At 45.8% G+C, this 24,728-nt stretch overlaps 2 protein-coding genes across 7 annotated transcripts in view; both read right to left on the reverse strand.

Annotated features, from left to right (window-relative positions):
• rpl35a (ribosomal protein L35a) overlaps nt 1-24,728 on the reverse strand; it is a 97,680-nt gene that overhangs the window by 3,671 nt on the left and 69,281 nt on the right. The gene's annotated exons all lie outside the window — the stretch shown is intronic.
• lrch3 (leucine-rich repeats and calponin homology (CH) domain containing 3) lies at nt 791-24,232 on the reverse strand. 6 transcript variants are annotated; one of them, XR_013077370.1, is made up of 21 exons: nt 23,943-24,217; nt 19,764-19,908; nt 19,323-19,449; nt 18,863-18,968; nt 18,184-18,320; nt 17,993-18,102; nt 17,436-17,529; nt 17,236-17,350; nt 16,668-16,864; nt 16,436-16,491; nt 16,216-16,261; nt 15,702-15,830; nt 15,060-15,104; nt 14,413-14,466; nt 13,230-13,260; nt 12,021-12,134; nt 11,756-11,853; nt 11,400-11,537; nt 11,239-11,316; nt 9,694-10,619; nt 5,899-9,662 (listed from the first exon to the last, which is right to left on the reverse strand). XR_013077370.1 is itself a non-coding variant. In XM_076734433.1 (20 exons), exons 1-20 carry the CDS (start codon nt 24,208-24,210, stop codon nt 5,531-5,533), a joined length of 2,235 nt encoding a protein of 744 aa, XP_076590548.1. In that variant the 5' UTR covers nt 24,211-24,217; the 3' UTR covers nt 791-5,530. The 6 variants fall into 6 exon arrangements, 5 of the variants coding, with proteins under 5 accessions (XP_076590548.1, XP_076590547.1, XP_076590550.1 ...); XM_076734433.1 differs by lacking the exons at nt 5,899-9,662; nt 9,694-10,619 and adding an exon at nt 791-5,677; XM_076734432.1 differs by having other exon boundaries at nt 5,899-10,619; nt 16,668-16,861; nt 23,943-24,232.

Raw genomic sequence — 24,728 nt, forward strand, 5'->3', positions numbered from 1 at the left:
CCATTGCTCTCTGTGCAGTAACACTATTCATTATATTTATTATCCATACTGGCAGCAGTATTTTATTATTATTTTTTTAAATAAATGTACATATTGTACATGTACATAGATTTATGAAATTCAATATCCTTTCTATACAATAGTATTTCTCAAGGTCAGTGCAACATATGACCGCAGTAGATTTTCTCATAAGAATATTGGCAGTAGTATTTTTATGGCATTTCGTACTTCTGTAATCTGTACATAATGTAGACATACGTAGTTGTTTTTCTATTCTGTATCCCGTGTACTTTTTATCTCAACCCTTCTGTGCCACTGTTTTTGCTTTTTTAATACTTGTTGGCTGTAATGACTAAATTTTCCCGGTGTGGGATCAATAAAGCCGTATCTTAATTTAATCCCCTGTGGGCTTCCATACATTTCATATGTACGTTTGCAAGTAGTAATACCACAATGTAGGAATACTGTTACAAGCAAACGTTCTGCATTGGAAATGTTACCTGTGTAAAAGTATATATATATTCTATGTTTCTTTTCATTGTGCTCTGTGGCTTGTGAATGTCCCTTGAGGACTCATGAGGTCCAACTGGTACAGTGACATCATTTATTTAATATTCATTAACCATCTGCATGGTCTTCACGGTGTTGGGGAGGCGGCGGCCGTCTTTATTCACACAGGCTGCAGAAAGTCAAACCGGACTCACAGACAGTTGTGAAATTCAGGTGAGCCTGAGCAAAGAAACGGCCACCCTGCTCTAAGCCAATCACAGACGAGAGAAGCATTCAGGTCAGTCAAATTAAAATATTTATTTAATGCACTTAAACTTAACTTTTCTTACAGCTGTGTTCAAATCTTTTATACAGTTTTCAACAAAAATAAAAGTGAAAAAATGTAAAACTTAAAAACCGTGAGGCAGTCTGTTCGTCCTCCATGAAAAAATGGTGGAATGTCCTTAAAAACCACGACACTCCCACATGACCCCCATCACACGATCCGTCACCACCGAAGGAGAAACACATGAAACATCTGTACAAACAGGAAGCAGACTCACATCTTTGCTCAGGACACAGGATTGGACAGCACATCTGTCAATCACAGCATCTGCAGGGCTGTTTGGCTCTGAGTCTGACCTCACAGGCAGCTCAAAACACTCCCAAAAAAAGCTGAACCAGGTCCAAGACTGAGTTCACTGACGATGATCTGAAATGCCACACAGGTGACAGGTGAGTGTCCAAACACCTCCAGAGGGTGGAGACCATCTTCAGCCTCCGACTGGTGGAGCACAATGGTGGGACTCTGTCTGGGAGTCTCAGGACCACGTTATGGCCGGTCCATTTCAGGGTGACAGTGAGGCAACGCTGCATTCAGGCAAAGTACGAGCAAACTCAACGTTCAGCGCCGGCCTGAAATCAAACTGTTTACATTATGAATTCAGCTGATGTTCAGCATCGGTTCTTCAGAGTCAGGTGAATGCAACATCCTCATGTCCCACATCACCTGAATGCAGCAAGAGCCCTCATTAACACTTGGAAAATAAAATTTGACATTAAAAATTTTCTCCTGTCCTGTCAGTGGAGTCCACCAGCAGCTCGGCGTCGACCTCCAAAAGTTTCCTGAAGCTAAAGCCTGAAGAGATCGGATACAAGACTGATGTAAACAAAGAGACGGCAGCAAAGATTCAACCGTTCAAACCAGCACTGACGGATCTTTGAGTCCATTTTGGAGGCAGCAGTGTCTGTAAAGACAACATGTGCCTTGCTGCTGACGTATTGGCTGATTTTAAGGAAACACGTTGGAGGTTAACTTGAACTTGTTGGATTAACTCCACTGCAGCAACACGACGGCTCATGTTCCATTTCCGGGCGGACTACCGAGGAAGAGGCTCCGCCCACCACAATGTCCTGTGACGTTTGATGAGGGACTGCGTCTGCCTGAGCGTCCATGATGCTCCATGTGTTGTCGTAGCAAAACACACATTTCAGCCTTATATATATATATGTATATATTTACAGAATACATTTGTACACATACATTTAATAAAGATAAAAAATGAAAGTGTGACTGTAGCACAGGACTCATCCTGCAGGCCACACTCAGGGTTTTAGTGTCAGATCAGGAGGATTTGTGTCACCACGCCACCATCAAAATGTCCCAGAATGCAACAGAAACATGAGGAGGAGAGGGTGAGGAGACAGTCAGAGCTTTGGGAGCTCGTCACCTCCTGATCATCCTCCTCCAATCACATCAGGACCTTCAGTCTCCACCTGTACCAGAGACCTGAGCCAGAAAAACGGTTTCTTCAGGTGAGCGTAGCTGCAGCACAGACGCACACTGATGTCTGTGAATTTAGACAAGTCAACATGATGAACACCTGGTGAGATGTTCACCAGGTCTGAATAAAAAGAAATAAATAATGCAACTTCAACCACATTTCATCCCTTATTGCAACCTACAATCCTGCCAACGTGCTTCTAGATATACTGATCACAGTTTTTCATTATGGGAGGAAGAAGCTGGCCGGCTACCAGAGTGCCAATGGTACAATGCTGGGAACAAGAGTGCCAGCGATACACCATAAGAAACGAGAGGACGAGAGAGTGCCGGCGTTACACCGTAGAGAACGAGAGACAAACTTAAAAAAAAGTTGTGCTGTAGCTATGTCACAGAGCAAGGGTCTAACTGGACTGACGTTCCATTAGCAGATACCTTTACATGATGTGTAATGTTCTGCAGCTCAGTAGCTAATTCGCTGATTGGTTGTTTGGTGGTTTGCTCGACTATCTGAGGTGTAGGATGTGTTCATGTTTGTAATTTAGGTAAGTACCCTTTAGCAGGAAAGCTAATGTGGCTTATTGCTCAGAGTCTGTAGCTCTTGTGCTGTGTAGCTGCAGCTGTGTCACCAGCAAACAGAAAATTTTCATTTCTTTTAGGTTTCAGATTTTTCTAAAACGAGGACGCAGGACAACTGATTTACAAAGCCGATATGTTGCTATGGCACAAAAACAACATAATTTCAGCTGGATTTTACTGGACAAGTGTCACTGTCTGTTATTTATAATTTATAACTATGTCCATAAACCTTGAGATGTTGTCACTTTAATGTCTAAAGCAGTGTTTGTTTAACGTTACTGTTGTTGTCTTGTCACTGTGGCACATGATGTTAACCAATGGTTCCATCTTAATCTATGTTCAACAGATAAATGTGATGAAGGTCCTGATCACATGTGGAGGATCAAACAGGTGGTGAGGGAGCCTAAAACAGCAGCCAGGTAATGTCAGTTCGACCGAAAGCATCCATCAGAGCTCAGACTGTCAGCTCTGACAATTACACTAAGAATAAAAACAGCAGAATAATATTAATGTCAGGGTGCAAATAAAAACAATCCTGTGCACAGAGAACACAAAACATGACGTCCATCTGTTGGCTGTGGGACTAAAGACAATAAAGATCCTCCAAGTCAGAGTTCAGCGGTTGGCAGACCCAACTTTATCCCACGATGTCCACTGTTGACACACAAACTGATATTGAACCAGATCAGAATAAAGATGGAAAAAAAAGAAAAGAAAAGAAAAAAAAGGTGAATTTAAATACGAAACAGTAAATTCTGATGTTTGGATCTGATGGAGACACAGGAAACTGAAGATTCCACTGATAACAGCAACACGTTAGCTAACATTAGCGCTGAGCTACGGTAGCTCAAAACATTGTAGTATAACGTTAGCTAATGTTTAGCTTTATAGCTAGCTATGTTAGCTTTATCTCAGAACCTACTGGGTTCATAATTTTAGTTAAAATGAGCCTTCAACCATTTTAAATCAGCTACTGTATGCCAATGTTCACCATCGTTAGCATTCATGTAATCGCTAAACCAGCTTAAGCATGGAGTTACATTAGCTTCATAGCCAAACCAAGTAGATTCATTTCAGTAACACAGCTAACTTCAGTTTACATTACACAATAAGATGTGAGATGTAAGCTCAACTGTAAAACCAACTAAGTTCATAAAGTTAGCTAATATGTTTATGTTCGTGATTATCAGGTCATATTGTTACTTTACCACAAACTTCAAACCACCAATGTTAGGTAATCTTTAAAGCTAGCCATTTCAATTTAATCTTTACACCAGCTAATAATGCTAGCAGTAATGTTCATAATGTCAGCATTTTTAGACCAGCTACTATACAACTGTTTCCTGTTTGGTATTCATGGCTTTAACTCTAAACCAGCTTTAGCAATGCTAGCTAACGCATCAAGCTACATCATCCTCAAACCCAAATCAAGTGTTTAATATTAGTTAATGTTTACAGCTGCTTGTGTTAGCTCAATCTACTTGTTATTCATAACATTAGCCGATATTAGCTGTGAGCTACGTTAGCATTATTGCTGAACCAGCTACATCAGTAATGGCTACAACGAGCAGCAAGCTAGTTAGTGTCGTAAAAAAAAAAGGCAGCTCTACATTTCTGCTAGCTATTGTTAGCAATTAGCATCATGATAGCTAAACCAACATAATCAATTTGAAAAAGAAACAAACCCTTTTGCCAAGGTAAAGTTTTGTGAGCATTTAACTACATTAGCTTAATTTCAGAAAAAAGAGGTGTCAGGTCTCATTTATTTTTGGTTTGGCTTGGTTTTTTTCAGTGATGTTATTTTATTTTAAAGATTTGACAGCTGAATTCAAACGCTTTGTCTCTAAATATCCATTTGCAGCAAGTGTTCTTTCTTTGATATGTGATCCAATGGATTCAGCATGTTTAGTGGATCTATAAAAAAATAAAATCAAAGGTCAATAATACCTATAACAGTGTTAAAACTGACAGGCAGTTCAGCCAATCAAAATGTACAGGGAAAAAAAAAAGACAGTAGAAATAAGGTCTAACATCACTGGTGAGTTTGGGAGATTAAATGTCAAACCATCTAGACCCATAAAGTTAGCCAACATTAGCCATTAGCCAAATCAGCCGAATATGAAAATTACGTGGATCCATCCCACAGAAAAATCACTGAATCATTCTTCTAAACTGTTCTGAGATCTGTTATCAGATTAGACTGTTTACAGAGTAAAAAAACGATATTTTTTGGATTATGTCGCTGGATTAAATGTTTCCTTGATCTCTGGGTTTGAAAATATCAAGCGTCCCAGTAAAAAAAGGAGGGCACGGAAACTTATTGAAAACACTAAATATGTGCACAAACACAACTTCCTGCTGATGACAGCAGCAAGTTTTGAGCTCGTTTTTGGTGCTTATACTTAGAAAATGTCATTTTCTCATTCTCCTTCATTTTACTGTCCAGTCACTTAAACGGGGGTTTCTGACGCTAACGACGCTCTAACAGCCACCTCACTTCCTCAAAGCTTTTGTACGTTTGAGACAGAAGCTGAGCTCTTGTCACTGGATCTTCAGCTGTGATCGTCTCCCCATCAGATCCAGACCTGCTGTTCCGGAGGCTTTTTATTTAGAAACCATCTCCTCTCAACAGGAGCGTTACGGGAGCTGGGCTGAGAGCCTGCGGTGGTGCCGTGTTGTCTAGGTGTTGACGGAAGGTCCAGGTGTGGTCGCCGTCGTGGTGACGGTATGTCTGGGCGGGGCCAGGTCGAGCAGGGCGCCGACGGTCCCGGCCACCTGGGGGAGCCCTCGCTCCTCCAGAATGTGCAGAGGAAGACACAACTGACTCTACACAGACAGACACCACAGAAGAAGACAGCGGGGGACAAAAGAAAAAACAACGGAAAGGCGGGTCAACGGATGGCAAATCAAATGAATGAATAAAATAAGAGTAACCATGGCAACACAAGGGAGGACAACAAGGAGCGGCAACGTCAACTCAAAGGACAAAATGAACTGATGGAGGAGAGAAGCAGGACTGATCGCAACGACAGAAACCATGAGACGAGTCCAGGTGCTTCACTTTCATTTTATTCATGTTCAGAGGGAAAAGCAGAGCAGAGGCACAGTCTGTGAAAAAACACTCATCGTCATCATCAACACACTCTTCATCTCTTGTATAAAAACCAAACCTGTGCCACCACAGGACAAAAGTCTGCTTTAAAGTCTGCTTCCTCTTCCACTGCAAGAACGTGCCAGAACTTCAACTTCTGAGAACCTGGAGAGTCTTTGCTACGAGGTTCCACTGGTGTTCCCACTGTTTCACCAACTGTTTCAGATCTACCAACTTCCTTAATGTTGTCTCCTCTCTCAACAAACTCAAACATGTCTCAAACACATGCAGCCAATCACATGACGCCGTACGTTTCTGAAGAGGTGCGCATCAGATCCCAGCTGCTGGATCTACGTACGCAGCCGCAGCAGCTACACCAGCTACACCAGCTACACCAGCTACACCTCCTGAACCTGGATTTAGTATCAGCTCCTGAGCAGGACCAAAATGTTCCTAAAGGAACAGTGGAAACACCAGTAGCACCAGACGCAATGACAAACGCTCAGTTCCTGCAGGGGAATGAAAGGACAACATGACCTGCACTGAAGGGTTCCGGGGTTCCTAATACAGGTGAAACTGATCGATGCTGAAGTGATTTTTATCTATGGCATGGCAGCTGACAGCTCAAACACTGCTGGTATCACAGAGCAGAAGAAGAAGAATGAAGAAGAATCGGGGGGAGACATTCCCCTTTATTCGTCACACACATGCACATGCGGAACACTGCACACGAGGTGAAATTTGTCCTCCGCATTTCACCCATCCTGGTCGTCCCTCCTCCGCGGCAGACCAGGAGCGGTGGGCAGCCAGACCGGCGCCCGGGGACCCATCTTTGCCATCACCATTGGTCAGGTGGTGATCTTCTTGCATGTTTTTTAGTGGGGGTATATTTTTTTTAACGGAGGATACCCCAGGTGAACACGAGGAGAACATGCAAACTCCACACAGAAAGGCCCTCTTTTTTTTTTTTTTTGCAGCAAGTACCGAAGGCATGGTGGAGGACACACCCCCGGTGCCTGCGGCGAGAATTGAACCCGGGACCTTCTTGCTGTGAGGCGACAGTGTTGCCACCGTGCCACCAAAACTAAATTTTGACCCCGACGTGACCACAAGTGCAAAAGACTGTTTTTTGGTGCAAATGTACATACAGCATGGCAGGTTTCTGAGCAGGGAGGGTCTCCAGACCCAGTGCTGTGGTGGGTGGAAGGGGACTGACTCAATCACTTTACAAACAGTAAAAACAGTTAAAAAACCTGAAACACTCAAACAGGCAGCCAAACATAAGGCACACGGGGCGGAGCTTCGACAGACAGGAAACAAGCTTCAGGGTAAACCTCCAACTTTGTGGGATTGTCAAGTGTTAACTTCACCTCAGGGATCACATGATCCTCTGTGGCGTGAAATAATCTCTGACCCTCAGGAAAAGTAGTTCAGCATGGTGGACCAAGCCAATGCTTTGGTTTGTTCCTGGCAATGAAGTCTTGAAAATCAAGGCCAACAAGTCCCAAGTCAAGAAATCCCAAGTTAAGAGCAAGTCAAAACCAACAAGTCCCAAATAAAGTCCAAGGCAAATCCAAGTCATCAGTCAAGGCCAGCTAGTCCCAGGTCTTTAACATTTGTGCTCCAAGTCCAAAGCAATTATCCCAGCATTATTTACTGACATTGACATTACTGTGATAAAAGTCTTAGCATATTATTACTAATGTGCTTTACTGTGGCTGTGATTACATCCAGGAAAAGACTGATGCACGTACTCAGAGAACTGGAGTTACATCCAGTAACTACTGTTTTCTTCACTGTAACGCCAACTCCTCACTGAAGATGTGAGGATAACGTTGATTGAAATGTCCTCATCACAACAACAACTGGGAAGCTCTTAGGCTTACAGTTAGCATCATGTGTGCTAATCATTGTACTTCAGACTCTTTGAGGATAAAAACAAAACAGGATTCACTTCAAACTGAAGCTCCACGATGATCAATACTGACTTCAAACTTACAACCTGTAAGTTTAGACATTTTTATGTTGCTTTACTGTTTATTCTACTGGTTAGCCTGTTGAGTTTGCCATTAGCATGTTCCATAGCTAACGTGGCTAGCAGCATGTGTTGTAGCCCATAGGCTGGAGCAGTGTGAACTAGAGCTGCCACGATTAGTCGACTAGTCACGACTACGTCGACTATCAAAATCGCCAACGACTAATTTAGTAGTCGACGTGTCGTTTATTTATTAATTTTTTTGACGCTTTGTTTTTCTCTCAAAACTGCCGCTGTGCCCTCCGCTGCCTTGGCTGCCTTTCTGTCCTTGACGCACATGCACAGTAATGGTAATTGGCGTCAGCCGTGATGTCACCGGACTGCCTGACCGGTATCATGGCTACCCGGCAACCGAGCTCTAAAGTTTGGGGGCATTTTCACAAAACAAAAGACAAACATGTGCAATGCAAAACCTGCGAGGCAGAACTTGCCTTCCATGGCAGTACGACGGCGATGCAGGAGCATCTGAAAAGGAAGCACGTCGTCGTGGCTGGTTCAACTTCTGACGACGAAGAGGGACAGTCGTCTCGCTAAGCTAATTGGCAAGTTAGCCGCTAACATTAGCGTAAACATTGAGCTACTTACTTATATTGATAGCTGTAAACGTTAACATTAACGACGATGATTTCATTAGCCTGACCACACATTAAAAACAGAGCAAGCCTTTCTCCAGCACATGGAGATGCTAACTTTCCTGGCCATGAACAGGAGCCGTGTGTAGATTGGATTATACAGTCAAAGTTGAATACAGCTGTGAGCACTGAGCACAAAATGCACTTTTGATATATTTGAGTGAGACCAAAACTTGATTTTTGTGGATAATGTCTTAGTTTCAGGTGACTATTTCATTTGATTTTGTACTATTCAATACTTGAAAATGTAGCTGTGTTTCATGCCAGAGACAAATGAAGTATTTATTTTTGTGTTCTGTAGGCCAGTGCCTTGTCCTTATTTTACTCAGCTGCACTTTATGCTACATTTAAAGAATTGTTTGTTGCTACAAAGTTCATTAAAAGTTGAATGAACTATCATCTTAATTGTCTTTATTTTTAGTTAGCACATACCTTAAACACCTCAAGCTGGAAGCTAAAGATGTTATATAAGAGCAGCTGCATGCTGGTGTGATAAGATACAATTTACGTGTGCTCCGACTAGCTGACCAATCGCAAAAATAATCGGTGACTAGTCGACTATCAAAATAATCGTTTGTGGCAGCCCTAGTGTGAAGTGTCTGACACTGAGGACAATCAGAGAAACTGTGTGAATGTTCAGCCGTGTGTAAAGAACCAGAGCAGCAGCTTTGATGTGGAAACTGTTTCTTCACATAGATTTTTGTGTCGTCTCTCGTAGCCTAGGCTAACGTTAGCTCCACGCTTCATACTGCAGCTTCATACTCTAGCTCAGCTGGTCTGTGGTTACAGGAAAGCCTCCTCAGCAGCGTCTGTACGGAAATGTATTGACGGACGTGTCCTTTGGGACATTGACTGTTGGACTTACAGAATATACTTTGAGTTTTCTGTCAAACAGTCTTATCTTAAATAAATAGTGTTGAGATGTTTAATCCTACCGCCTGTCTATCGCTGAGAATGAATGACGTCACATTTAATAATTAACCTTCATTACGGAGCCGATGACTCCTTCTAAAATAACCAGGTTTAGGTAGGTCATATCGCCCACCATCAGACCTGCAGTCCAAGTCCAAGTCATACAATTCACATCTAAACCTCCGCAGTTCAAACAGAAGGGACTTTAGGACTTTAAAGGCTCCAGTGTTTGATTTATAAATGATGTGACACTGACACTGAAAGCAGAACATGACTAGACTCAATAAGAAAACTGGTAAGATCTGGATTTCGTAAGTGTACACGATACTGGATCCTGCTTCGATAAAATGAACTCCAGTCCTACTGCCTACTAGTGTGGCCCATATAGTTCCATCCCACAACGTAGATGCAGTGAAACTACGTCAACATGCTTGACCTGGTTCAGACTGATTAGGATGCCTTGAGAGTGGATGGCAGGGCAGATGCAGCACACCCTGGAGGGACTACATGTGTCCTCTGGTCTGGGAACACCTCCAGGATCAGCGGGTGGATACAGCCACAGAGAAGGACATGAGGGCTATCTCACTTAACCTGCTGCCACCATGAGACGGACTCGACAAGTGGCAGGAGATGAACGGACGACAAGCAGACAAACTAGCTGTTCCCTCGTGCCTCCAGTATTTGTGCTCAACAAGTCAAAAATGTTGATTTATTACTTCAGATTTTGTGCTGTGAATCTTATTTCATTACGGAGCTATTCTGCGTACTGAGCCGCTTTTCATCAGTGAAATGAAATCTTCAGGTGCCTTCAGGGGACGGATCACCTTTGACACCTTTAGCTTATCTTTGTATGTGCTGCTTGTGTGGAACCTGGTTTGACACTTTGTGCTCAGGTTGGGTTCAGACGTGCGGTGCCAGGTGTACGTAGATGGCACACAGCAGCGACATGACAGACAGGTAGAAGAGGGCGAAGCCCGCCAGCTGGACCCGAGGGGAGGGGCTAATCAGGGGCGGGGCCATGGACAGCAACACGCCCACCGTCCCATAAACCCCGCCTCCAGTTCCCTCCAGGACCTCCCCCACTGAACAAAGACTGTCCTGTGTTGAAGTGGGATGGAAATGGCGTGGGATGAAAGTTAGAAGACAAAGGAGCGAGATTGACAGAATAAAACGGGATCAATGAAAGGCAGGAAGATGAAAGAGAAGGAAGAAAGCTGTTAGTTGAGGAGAAGCAGCTTGGGATCAGATTCAGTACAAGGAGCGGACAGTGAGGTCACAGCCGGCACACATTGATGGCGCCTGATTGGCGGTCCTCTGGAGAGGCCAGAACCACATGAACACGATCAAAAGGTCTTTCTGTGTTCAAACCATCAGGAACATCATTTAGGACCTGTGCTGTCGTACAGTCTGCAGAACGACCGAGAGGTTTGTCATTTCAGCTGCTCGTCCAAGTCTCCATCTCCTACTCCACCATCACGACTACTGAGACACCAGAGTCCACCACAGCTGTGACCTCACTGTCCACGGTCTTGACCAAGCAGCCGTCCGTCCAGTTATTCCAGTTAGCCCATACAAGTTTATCACAAATGCACTGGCTGCCATGTGCCTGATCAGAAACATCTGGTCCTCACTCATCAGACAGGTCCTGGTTTGAAAACCAGGTGTCGCAGGTAAAGCATTATCTGGGTATCAGCGCTGACGTGTGTGTGTGTGTTACCTGTGGAACTCCGATCCTGCGACACGCCTCCAGGAAGTTCTCCACGTTTCGTCGACACTTGGCCATGGTGAGTTTAGGCTGCAGGACACAGCGTCAGAGGGTCAGGACTCAAAGCAGCACTGGTCTCAGTCTCACTAAGTCTCTCAATGATCTGCACTCACCACAGCGGGGGAGGGGACGTGGATGCTGGGGACGGATCGTGGTCTCACGTGATTGGCCAAGTGACAGAGCACCACCCCGTCCGTCAGAGCTGCTCCCAGGTCATTAGGCAACGACACCTTTAGACGAGCCTCGATATTCTGGACAGACAGGGACAGGTTAACAGCTGTCTGTGATGTCGTCAGCAGGTGTCACACCTGAGACGACTCATTAAACATGTCAGCTGATCAGTATCGGTCATTTAGAAGCAGTGTCTCCACTGCAGTTTGTCCACCAGAGAATGCTGATGAGCGGTAAAATGTGATGTCTGCGGTCAGGTGTGAGCGCTGCACCAGGTGTCGCAGATGGTGACACGTACCTTTCGGAGCTGCTCCACCAGCTCAGCATCTTCTCCAACCAGAGGAGGAGCAGCGGGAGCCCCCTCCTGGTTCTGAGGAGCAGCAGCAGCAGCATCACCTGGAGGACACAGAGGAGGACACAGGAGTCTTCAGCAAACCCACATATGATTGGTCGTCCAGCTGGCAGGTAAAGCTTGAGGTTTGACGCCTTGCTCAAAGGCAGCAGAGACTGTTTTGTCATCTCCAGCCAAGCCTCTTCTCATTGGATGAATCTGAACGCCTCACCTTTCCTCTTCTCTTCCTTCTGACCGAGGCGATACAGGAAGCTCTCTGGTCTCAGACTGGCTGTCCGACAGGAGGCCACGCCCCCTGAGCTGGGGTAAGAAGGCGACTGATTGGCTGCAAGAAAAAACAAAATCTTTAAATTGCAGTCAGGAGAACATGACTGAATGTAACCACCAGGTCCCGTATTCACGAAGCTTCTCAGAGTCCTCGGACAGAGCTCCTAACGTGGCCTTCAAATTCCCAGCAAGGAATCTGAGCTTAAGAGTGACTCAGGAAGTGTGTGAGAGCAACTCTGAGCAAGGAGGTACACAAACTCTGATCTGAGTGAGGAGGTGTGCTTGACCCCGCTGCAAGGTATGAAGCAGTCTTCTAAAAGCTGTGATTGGTTGTTACAAAAAGACAAAAAAAAGGCTCTCTGCGCTCCTGGTAATGAATGGACAGTAAAATCAACCCATCACATCATATATTTGGACTGTATTAAGAAATGTGGAATCAAAATGAAATGAATTGTGACATTAATTCAAAATGTTTGAACGGACCTCGTTCACATGCCGATTATATTGATTTGCTTACTGTTCTGTTTTCTGTCCATGCTGGTAATTTTACTCCTTCATGTATTAAGGAGTATATAATTATAATTATTAATGGCGGACACAGACTCAGCTGTCAGCACCTCCTGTGACTGCTGGCGTCCTTATAAAAAGCGGTTTGGTTTGGCAGAAAGACCAAAACAACCAACGAAATGGATAAAAAGAGAAGAAGACTGCCGCAGATCATCGCGTCGTTCGCTCTCCTTTTATGACGAGCGACAGACGAGTGTGAGAAGCGCTGCTATGTGCTGCAATCCCAAGCGAGAGCATTAAGCCTGGTTTATGCTACTGCGTCCCTGCACGATCGAGCCGGCAGCGTCGCTGTCATTTAAGGTACGGAGAACAGCTCTCCTTCCTCTCGGTCTGTCCGCCATCTTGTCTGTTTAAGACACTCTGAGGCTTCTTAAAAGTCCTCCTCCCTCCTCCTAACAGTTTTCACCTTAGAAGTTCTCTTAAGGCCTCAGACGCTCTGTGAAGAACTTTAACCTTACCAAGGGAAAATTCTAAGATCTTAGAATTTGAGGAATTCTAAGATTTTTCTAAGAATGACGTCAATAAGAGCTGCTTTTAGCCTTAGCATGCTTTGTGAATACAGGCCCTGGATCCTACGTTGTCTTACCTGTAGGAGACAGAGCAGCTCTGTCCTCTCCCTGCAGAGACACAACACAGGACAGTTACACACCTGAACACACAGGAAGCTCCTCAGCTACATGACATGTTTGCTTCAGAGTCAGAAGAAAGCGTTTCTTTCAAGTCTCATCATATTTCAGATTTTCCTCTCTGTCATTAGACCTGAAACCAGAAAATGTCTCCAAACATTCAGGTGACAAAAGACAAGTGTCTCAACACATGTGCACTTCAGCAGGAACCAGTGAGACACAGACAGGCAGAGAGACAGACAGGCAGACGGAACGAGAGGCAGACGGACAGAGAGACAGACAGACCGAGAGTCAGGCAGACAGACAGACAGACAGATGGTGAGACAGACGGTGATGCCGATGTGTCGAAAAAAGCTGAAAACCTCCACAAGCTAAAAATATTTCACCTGAAAATCCAACAGATTCCTGCTAAACACCTGTTCATCAGGGAAACCAGTAAAACCACTATGTAAAACATTCTGCTTCGACACAAACAGCAGCTGAAGCGTAAGGAGGGTGGGCGGGGCGACGGTGACAGGGTGACAGGGGATAGGTGGATGTGAATGAGTGACAGGTGTGTCATGCTCTGGGGTGGAGTGGGAGGAGTCAGTGGGTTAAATCAGATTCACTTCAAATCACCACAGACGCAGTTTGACGCTTCCATCAGTCTCATCACCATCAGGCTGCTGATGTGACCTCTGACCCCTTTTCTACAAGCTAATGAAGCTACCAAAGCTAACCGTGTCGCTAACTGCCATCGCCCTCGTTTTCAAATCAGTCTGTCACCTGGTCGCTGTTATTGGCCCACGGCCCGGAGGTCGACGCCCAGAAATGTCCCGATGCAGCTGACTGAGAACACGCAGGTGGAGGGCAGCGTGTGTGTGCCCCCTACTGGCCATCAGGGGGACTGAAGGGAATGACCTCTGTGAGCCCACCTTCACATGCACGTTTCATATAATGGAGAGAGTGTGCCGCTTTCACCAGGCTTTTATTGTGAAACAGCCACAGGAAATGCAGCGTGCAGTATCTGTGTTCATGCTATCAATCATGACTGACATCTGTGGTGATGATCTGAACCAATCAAATCAGTTCCGTTTGGAATGATGAGGACTTTTTTATTTTTAGTTCAGTTAGTAGATTTTGGGGGCGTGGCCAAACTCTTACCATGAAGAGGGCGGAGTCATCTGTGTGGGTGGAGCGTCTGGAGGGGCAGACGTTCTGAACACACACACACACACACACACACACACACACACACACACACACACACACACACACGACAAAGACACACACATTAACAAAGACACACACACAGCCATGAGGTGAAGGTGACAGGTGAACAGGTGTGACGATGGGAATGGGCGGCGCTAAAACAAACAAAACTAACTGAATCTGATGTTTTTGTTGTCAATGAAACAGTTTCTAGAAGAACAGCTGAAACGATCAGTCTGCTGATCAATAAGTGTATCGATCGTCTTTTGTTTTAATGGCTTCATTGATCTCTGCTGTGGAATCATTGATGTTTGATCTTCTCACATGTTTGATTTGCTGATTTTCCTCTCAATGATCTCAATGATCTGAATGTGTTTGGAATCATGTGGAGCTTTGGACTGTTTGGTTGGACCCAACGAACATGGTGAAGGTGTCACTTTGGGCTCTTTGTGACCACATTTCTCACCATTTTCACAATGTTTCCAAAGCAAACGATGGATGGATGTATGTAGAAAACGATCAGCAGATTGATCCAGAGAGAAAAGAATCATTAGTTATCTGCACCTCAAGCAGCAGAGGACAGATCTGTAGAGTCTCACCTCACTGTCTGGACTGGACTTGGTTGGACTCTGAGCGGCTTTATGCTGAAAAACAAACACAGTGTGAGCGTCAGGCTTGGACTCCTCCGAGTCTCATCAGACACGTTGCCCAGTTTCACTCCTGCCTCACTTCAGGACTCAGCTGTGACTCTGACGTGCGACTTCTCTCTGAACGTGAATGAAATCGATTGGTTTCACGTCAGTCTCAGTCCATTCAGCCGCTCACAGATCAGAGACCAACGCCGGTGGTTTACTGTGATAATGAATGCATCCATATTATCCATTCTCTGGAAGGCTTTTATTGTGAAACATCAGCAGGAAGTGTCCAGTTTGATAACACTGAAGAGACCGAGCCTAAAGCTTCCTCTGAGAGATGGACTGATATGGCCTGTGCCCCGGTGCATTATGGGTCATCAGGACACTCGGCAGTGGAACTATTTGACATAGATTTTCCAGCTGTTAATCATCTTATCGCCATGGTGATGCAGAATCCACCCTTCTCACTGGCTCTCCACCTTCATATCAACCTGACCATCTGAGACCGTCTGGGTCCAGAAGACTCGGTCAAAGTGTCCTCACTGTGTGTCTACTCGACACGCCCTGGTCCTCTCTGTACTGGTGTGACTGGTTAAACTGGCGTACCTTGGTGTAGCTGGTGACAGAGTCTCTCTGCACAGATCGATTCTTCTGTCTCTCCTCGTCGTACCTCAGAGCAGCGAGCTGAGCCTCCCTCCTCATCCTCTCCACACCCCCAGAACCACCGACACCCCTCTGAGGACAGACAGACGCATAGGCAGACAGACAGACAGACAGACAGACACACACACACATAGACAGACAGACAGACAGACACAGAGACAGACAGACAGACAGAGACAGACAGACAGAGACAGACAGACACACACACACATAGACAGACAGACAGACAGACAGACATAGACAGAGACAGACAGAGACAGACACAGACAGACGCAGAGACAGAGAGACAGACACAGACAGACGCAGAGACGCAGAGACAGAGAGACAGACAGAGAGACAGACAGACAGACAGACAGACAGTCATGAGTGGCTGAGGTTTGGAGTTTCTGGTCTAAATGTGACTGATGACTCTGAGTCTCTGTGAGGCTTCTATGAGACAGGCAGCAGCAGGTGTTACCTGGCTCTGGGAGCTAGAGAACGCTGTGGCACCATCAACCACACTCCTACAGGACACACAGGCGGACAGACAGGGAGTTAGACAGCTCAGAGACAGCTAGTCACTGTACAATCGTTTCACTCTGATGACTCAGCATTTCTTTGTGTTTTCATCACAAATATGATCCCACAGTGTGTGTGTGTGTGTGTGTGTGTGTGTGTGTGTGTGTGTGTGTGTGTACCTGTTGAGTCTCCTTGTGTCTTCTGTCCTGGTCGAGTTGGTTTTTACTGGAGAACCCTGGACGCACAAACAAACAAACAATCAAAACAAGATGCTTATGGAAATGATGTCACAGAGCACGTGGCACACATCCAGCCAATCAGGACCGTGTTCAATCCTCAACACTTATTGATAGAAATCTGAGGGACAGTGCGCTCGGTACTCAGGTGAGTCCTGGTGGGCGGAGCTTGTACCTCTCTGGTGATGCGTTTCTCGATGTAGGCCATGAACTGAGAGCTCAGGCTGGTACCATCCGCTCCTCTTCCTCCTCCTCCTGCTCCTCCTGCTCCTCCTGCTCCTCCTGCTCCTCCTGCTCGTCTCCTGCCCTCCTCCTCCTCCTCCTCTCCCACACAGCTGTCAATGAAGTCTATCTGCTCCAACTCCACGTCTGCTGAAACGACAGAGAGGACAGACGATGGATCAGAGACAGACTGATGAGTTTCAGTTTAAGGTGACGACGACACAAGAGGGTTAACAGAGACAGACAGACAGACAGACAGACAGACAGACACACACACACACATCAGTGGTTCGGGTCCAACAGACAGATTCACATGAGGTGAAAGTCTGTCTTCATCTCTGAGTGAACGAGACGTGTGAGACGTGTGGGACATGTGAGACGTTTGTCTTCTGCAGCTGCAAACAGGTCAGCACTCACCAGCAGGAGTCACCTCACAGCTGAGAACAGGATGGCAAAACCAGGACCAAAGCTGCATCAGCTGATCCGTAAACTGATTCCACCCTGAGACATGATGAACTCACGTGTTCCATTAGCCAGCAGAGGTCCTCCTCCTCCTCCTCCTCCTCCTCCTCTCGGTCTCTGGTCTCTGCTGATCTCTGCCACTTTCAGCGGCAGCTCTGACAGCTCCTCTGCAGGCTGAACACAAACTGGAAGTGAGCTCACACACAGGGAGGAAACAGAGTACAGGACACGCAGAGTGTGTTGTGTGCGTGTGTCTGACCTCGTTCCCCGACCATCTCTTGTCTCCGCTGTCGACACTGTTGAAACCAGAATCCAGCGCTCCATATGGACGCCCAGGGTACAGCTCGTCAACGCTGACGAAGCACAGACAGAGATCTGGTCAGTCTAGTTCTTCCAGCAGAGACACTGACTGGTGCTTTTATTGTGAAGGATCTACAGGAAGTCTTCAGCGACAGGCAGCAGATGTTAATTTCACAATTTGCCTCCATGTGTGGATCTGGATCAAAAGCTAACCGGGAGCAAAAGGTGCCTTCTTGCTGTCCTGGTGGTGCTTCCAGAGGATCAGGATGATTCTGCTGCTCTGGCTGAAGTTTCAGTGGTTTTAAAATATGGATTTAAAGAGCCTGAAAACTCAAACTGTCTCCAAACTGGACGACCTGCCGAATGTGAATGAGCGCTTTGACGTCAGCGAACAACATCGAAGGTTCATTCAGTTTTCAGTTCAGGATGAAATATTCAGGTCATCACTGCCAGAAAAGCTGAGTGTGTGTGTGTGTGTGTGTGTGTGTGTGTGTGTGTGTGAGAGTGTGTTCTGACCAGGAGCTGAAGGTCAAAGGTCGTCTGTCGTAGTCTGGGAGATCAGGGGTCGCCTTACTGGCCTCCAGGTTCAGATACTTAAATATGTGGATCTTCCCTTTAATACAGATCTACACACACACAAACACACACATTCAGCTGCAACTCAAACAGACCAGCTGCACAACGGTGATGTCACTTCCTGTGCGTACCTGTGCAGGAGGGCTCTGCAGGGGGTTGTTGTCGAGGACGATGGTCTGTAGCTGTGTGAGTTGTCGATAACAGACGGGGATGGAGGTCACTTTGTTACACGAGAAATCCAGACGCACCAGAGGGAGGTCGGCCAGCTCTGAGTACACACAGATACACAGGAATACACACTGAGGCACAGGAGTACACACATATACACAGGAATACACACTGAGACACAGGAGTACTCACAGATACACAGGAATACACACTGAGACACAGGAGTACACACAGATACACAGGAATACACACTGAGACACAGGAGTACTCACAGATACACAGGAATACACACTGAGACACAGGAGTACACACAGATACACAGGAATACACACTGAGACACAGGAGTACACACAGATACACAGGAATACACACTGAGACACAGGAGTACACACAGATACACAGGAACACTCACACACACAGACACACACAAGGTTTCTGGGTGTTGGTGTGTGTCGCCCTCCCTCTGGGTCGATTTGTTTATACACTTGTTTGTAGATGCAGTGATGAACTCTGTGTGTGTGTGTGTGTGTGTGTGTGTGTGTGTGTGTGTGTGTGTGTGTGTGTCTGTCTGTCTGTCTGTCTGTCTGTCTGTCTGTCTGTGTGTGTGTGTGTGTGTGTGTGTGTGTGTGTGTGTGTGTGTACCTGGAGGCAGTCTGACCAGGTGGTTCCTCCTGATGTTCAGGTCTCGCAGAGCCTCCAGCTGACCCACCTGAGACGGTAGAGTCTGGATCTCATTACAGCTCACATCCTGCAGGGGGCAGTTCACAGAACAATCAATGACTGATCATCAATACGCGACGACCACAGGTGAGGTGCTGCCAGAGCAACGCACAGTGATGAAACAGAATATTCACAGTTGACATAATCTGGTTGAAATTCTTGTCCATTTTTGAGCTCTTGAAGGTCAAATCATCACTAAAACATAAGATTTAAGGAGCGCTGACTGATTGACAACATCGACTGATGCACTGAGTAACATGCAAGAGGACATTCCACCTTAAAAGCCTTCCACCTTAGCTGAGGCACAAAATCAGCGCCGAACTCGTGTTGACACAGTCTGAACCTGATGGAGCCTGTTTGAATGAACGTTAGCATGACTGACCAGTTCAGTGAGGTGTCTCAGCTGTCCCAGTTCTTCTGGAAGAGAAACCAGTTTGTTGTTGCAGGCAATCAAAACCTTCAGAGGAAGACTGCAGATGACTACGGGGAGGACAGACAGCTGGTTCCGACTGAGGGATACAGACAGACGGACAGAGTGAAAGGATTTTATCAATTTGTCCCTACAAGCAGAGCTTTTCAAACTGCGAGGTGAAGGACGGCTTCACGCAGCTAAAGACAGGAAGTTACTTATTGTGCTCTGCCAGCAGGTGGCGCTACAGCAGTGCCACATAAACAGCTTAACACTCACATCTTTCAGCATGACAAAGATCTATCAGCCTGTGACACAGTACACGGCAGGGGACACGTTCAGGTTTCATTTGTTACAAAGAAGCTGTGTGTGTGTGTGTGTGAGGGAGAGAGAGAGAGAGAGAGAGAGTGTTACCTGAGGTTCAGGTAGGTGAGGGCCTGCAGGTTGAGCAGACTGTCTGGCAGAGACCTCAGACAGTTCTGGTAAAGGTTCAGACTCTCCAGAGATACAAAGAGACAAACCTCCAGAGGAAGCTCCGACAGACGGTTACGAGACAGGTCTGAAAACACACACACACACACACACACACACACACACACACACACACACACACACGCACACACGCACACACGCGCGCACACAGTTGAGGTTATACTGAATTAACAACATACTTCACATTATACTTCAGATTCTTGTGTACATGTACACCACAGTCTGTACTACTCTGGTATTCTGATGTGTTTGTTCACAGTTCTTCAATATAAAGATATGTTTAGTTTCATGAACACTTCTCTTTATTACTGATTACACAGACCAGTCTCCGCTCGCTGTCTCCACCACAGGCCCGCTTCAGAAAAGTTTATATATATACGTGTGTGTGTGTGTGTGTGTGTGAGAAACTCGTGACCGAGCTGGAAATAGAAACCAAACTCTGAACAACAGTCAGTCTGTATCTGAACCTTCCTCGTGTCTCTGAGCTGTCCTCCAATCGGATCAGTTTGTGTGGTTGTCATAGTGACACAGGATGCCATGACGGAGCAGGTGATGTCACTGGCCAGTTGATCTCTTCCAGTTTAAAGTGGTGTCAGTGGCTCTGCTGGTCTCCACATGAGATTTCTCAAACTGGTTCCACACCATGAAAAGTCTACGGTGGCCCTGACAGCGCAACACACTGCAGCTCATCAAAACACGAACAGATCAAGAAAACATGGTCACCAGTTTAACAACGCTCGCTACCAGCAGAGCGACAAAATAACCCTGTACACAAAGAGACACTGTTTCCAGGGGACCCTAAAAAGTGACGCACACAGCTCAGACACATTTGTTCTACCAGCAAAGCTTAGATTTTAGCTCATTTTCCAGCACCACCTACAGACAGCAAATGACTGCATGAGCCACAAACATGACAACAACAAGCATGTCCAGCTGTGTGCATCAGGTTTTAGTGTCCCCTGGAAACAGCTTCTGTGACTGCCTGCAGTGTTCCCGTTTGGTTATGCTTCTGTTTCTGCAGCAGTTATTTTAATGAAGAGGTTTCCCTCGTTCTCTTGGCTTGCGTCTGTTTTCTGAAGTTGTCGTGTACTGAGCTCAGTTTTGTCCAAACAGTCAAAACCCAGACAGACCCAGATTCATTATACTGTGACAAAAACAGTAAATGTGATACACTTAAAGTACATGCAGTACCTCAGTGTGTCTATATTTATCAGCGCAGCTGTGAGGGGATCAGCACCTGGCCAGCAGGAAGTACACATCATCACAGTAGCAACCATTTCCTGTTGTACAGCGGCCTGTGATCCTCATTCCCCCGTCATCACACTCACACGCACGCACACATGCACGCACGCACGCACGCACACGAAATGTCCTACACCAGTGAAGTATTTTAATGATAGTACTCTGTACTCTGATTGGAGGTTGACATTAACTATTGTCTCTCTGTCTCTGTTAATACGCAATGAAGTCACGTTCAATGTTCCATTGTGGCTTGTTAAAAAACTGATTGGCTGATTGTTTTTTCACCTCAGCCAATGAGTCAAAATAAAGTTCATGTTGGAGGCTACAAGCCCTGCTGGTCCCAAACAGATCACCTTCTGGGCCTTCTGTCCCAGCAGACGTTGTGTGGATGCTGCGTTCAAGCTCCTGCAGGAAAAAAGTAATGTTCGCCATTGATGATGTTAATGACTGACGGTTTGGATCAACGTGACACTCTTCTGCTTCAATCAGGACAACAAATCCTGAACTACTGCAATAGAAAATAACTCCAGGCAAGTCAACTACTACTCCCAAGGTGCATTTCACTCACACAAATCCAATCACAGAGCTTCATGTTCTGTTGTCTGGACTGAAGTGATTGTTTGAAGACTCATTATGTGCAGTCACAGCAGCAGCTTGTCCTCCTGGGTTCCACTCAGTGTCCACACAATACTTCACTAAAGCTAAAAACATGACACTGAACACTAAAGACAAACCTGAAACAACTGCACATCTGAGCAGTTCAACAGAAAGCTTGCAGGGTTACATCACCTCTTAAAGATGTAACGCTGTCAATAAAACCACACACCCCTGATTACACACATTCACGTCTTCAGCAGCATAAGTCGAAGCACTCCAACCCTGAACGACCTCCAGCCCATCTGAGCGAAGTTACTGATCAGCTGACGCACAAAGTGACACTGAAGGATCAGCGAGAGGACACCATCAGACAGTTTGTGGGTCAGGCTCTCGTTCTTTCTGCTGGTCTAACTTCACAGCAGTGAGACACGCACAGAGACAACTGTGCTCCACTTCCGTCTTCATAGTCTTCATCGCACCGACTCATTCGGAGCAGAGGCCCGAGGCTGCACACACACCAACACGCAGCAGTGGACTAGAGTTCAGGATGATCGTGTCTGCAGGTCATCATCAGTGGTGGAACAAGTACGCAGATCCTTCACTTCAGTCACAGTACCACAGTGTGTGAAACAGTTTCCCCTCGGGGATCAATAAAGTATTTCTGATTCTGATTCTGCTACTATGTCCTGCAGTCAGAACGTTACTCCTGTAAATGTACTTAATACTGCTGGTAGCAACATGACAATATACTTGACGCATCAAAGGTAAAAGCAGAATAATGTATATGACTGGACTCTAATAAAGGAAGCATTCATGTGTTCATCACATTAATGCTGCAGCTGCTGAAGGTGAAGCTCATTTTAACTGCTTTGTATTTCCCCTCGAGGCTCAATAAAGTTTCATCTTCATCTATAATAACAATGGCTTTTGATTTTGTATTGTTAATCTTAATCTGCAGATATATTCTGACTGACTCAAAGCAAACACTGGAGCACCACATTCAGGCTGAAACTATTGATTTTCATGATCCACTAATCTGTCAGTTGTTTTACGTGTAATCGTTTCATATGGAAAATGTATCAAAACAGTGAAAAATGTCATAATTTCCCAGAGTCCAAGGTGATGTCTTCACATCTCGTTTGTCCAAAGATCAAATCTCTTTGGTTGATTTCTTTGGACTTCAGCCTGATGTGTTGAGATCAGGAAAAACTCACACTGAGCACCAAACAGACACAAAGGCGCGCACACACGCACACACAGATAGACAGACAGCCACACAGACACACACAGTCCACATATAACCTCCTCTGCTTGCCCCGTTTGTTTTGTCCCTCCACGCCGGCCCGTCAGCCTCTGGTGGGCGGAGCAGCTTTCATTCACTGTGGCCTACTTATCTAATCAGGCATCACAGACATTAAACACAACAAAGCTCAGGTGTGTGTTCACCTTTTCACACTTCAGCTGACGTCACAAAGTCTGAGAGCAGCGTTTACGGTTCGGCGGGCCCGAAACCGGAATACCTCCTGTAAGGTCCGAGCTGTGGACGGCTAACGACATAAGCTAACTTTAATTAAAGAAATTAGCCGTGTGCTAACACTAGCGTGTCCATTCTGTAGTGTTTACAGTGCTGTAGCAGTGTTAGCATGCTAGCTGGCTATACTAACCAATATCAACAACCGTCTACACCCATCTGCACAATTTACAGGTGCACTGACACAAGCTGATATCCAAAGATATTCAATCCTCCAACCTCTCCCCTCAATTTAACGTCTGAAAACGACATAATCGCAGTTAATCTACTGTTTCACAACAGTTAGATGTTTCAGGCCGTGTTATAAAGGCGACAATGCTTTATTTTAACCGCGCTACAGAGTGCTAACTAGCTAAAGTTTGAGCAGATTAAGTTGTAACGTTAACTGAAATTATTCGGATTTTACAAGTGTTCAAAATGGCCAGGCTATTCCAGGCTATAAATGACTGCACTGATATTTCGCATGTAAGTTTTGAGAGCAGCGTTTTCACGTAATTAAATCATTACAAACAGGAATCACGACAGAGGAACGGGGGGGGGGGGGGGGGGGGCGCAGTGTTTGTCATAACACCGGCCCTGACGGGTTTCCCCATCCCATCCTTCCCACAGCCGCTAAAGTTAGATTTTTACTTCTCACCGTCTTTAAGTCCATAAAAACTGTCTCTAAGTTACTTCAACAGACACTCGATCGGCTCAGAGCGTCCGTTCTCCGGGATGTGTCGCTCACTCACCGGCCCTGGTGGTATCCGTCAGGTCGTGGTTGGCGGCGCTCCGGGGAAACTCCTTCAGCTTCCTGCCGCTGAGGTTCAGGCACCCGGTGGCCGAGGCTTCGTCCAACGCACGGTCCAGTGAACGGTTCCAGGGCGCCGGACCCGCCGGCCCCAGTCCGTTATTATTCCCGACTAAAACATTCCCGGTGCCACCGCCGCCGCTGCCACCTCCAACAGTGAAGTTGAGTCCGGTGCTGTCCGCAGACCCCAGCAACACCGAGGCCGCCATTACACACTCCGGCTGGTTAGCTCTCAGTGCTAACGGCTAACTTTCCCACCCTAAACTCCAGAGCGGAGCATGCGCAGAGCGGCGCTCAGAGGGAAGCGGGCTGGTCAACGCGTTATTATGTTTTAACTGAACACCAAGTACAACAATACTGTACACTGACTGTGCAGTAATACTATGCACTATACAGTACAATACTGTACACTGACTGTGCAGTAATGCTATGCACTAAACAGTTCAATAATAGTGTGAATTAAACAGTACCATAATCCTGTGTGTACTACCGTACAATAATACTGTGCGTTAAACAGCCGAATAACACTGTGTGTAATTCAATAATACTAAAAAAAAGGGGAACCATGAATTAAAAAGGCAAAAACAGTCACCAATGACAGAGATGATATTATTCTTATTATTTTTAATGTAATGTATGTAAATGTTGATACAGCCCTTTGTTTGTTTTAATCTTTGCATCTGCATCAGTGCTTAAATTTAAATACTATTTATCTATTATTATTTGT

The sequence above is a fragment of the Chaetodon auriga genome, chromosome 7 (assembly GCF_051107435.1).
Source record: "Chaetodon auriga isolate fChaAug3 chromosome 7, fChaAug3.hap1, whole genome shotgun sequence".
In the NCBI taxonomy this organism is placed as follows: Eukaryota; Metazoa; Chordata; class Actinopteri; order Chaetodontiformes; family Chaetodontidae; genus Chaetodon; species Chaetodon auriga.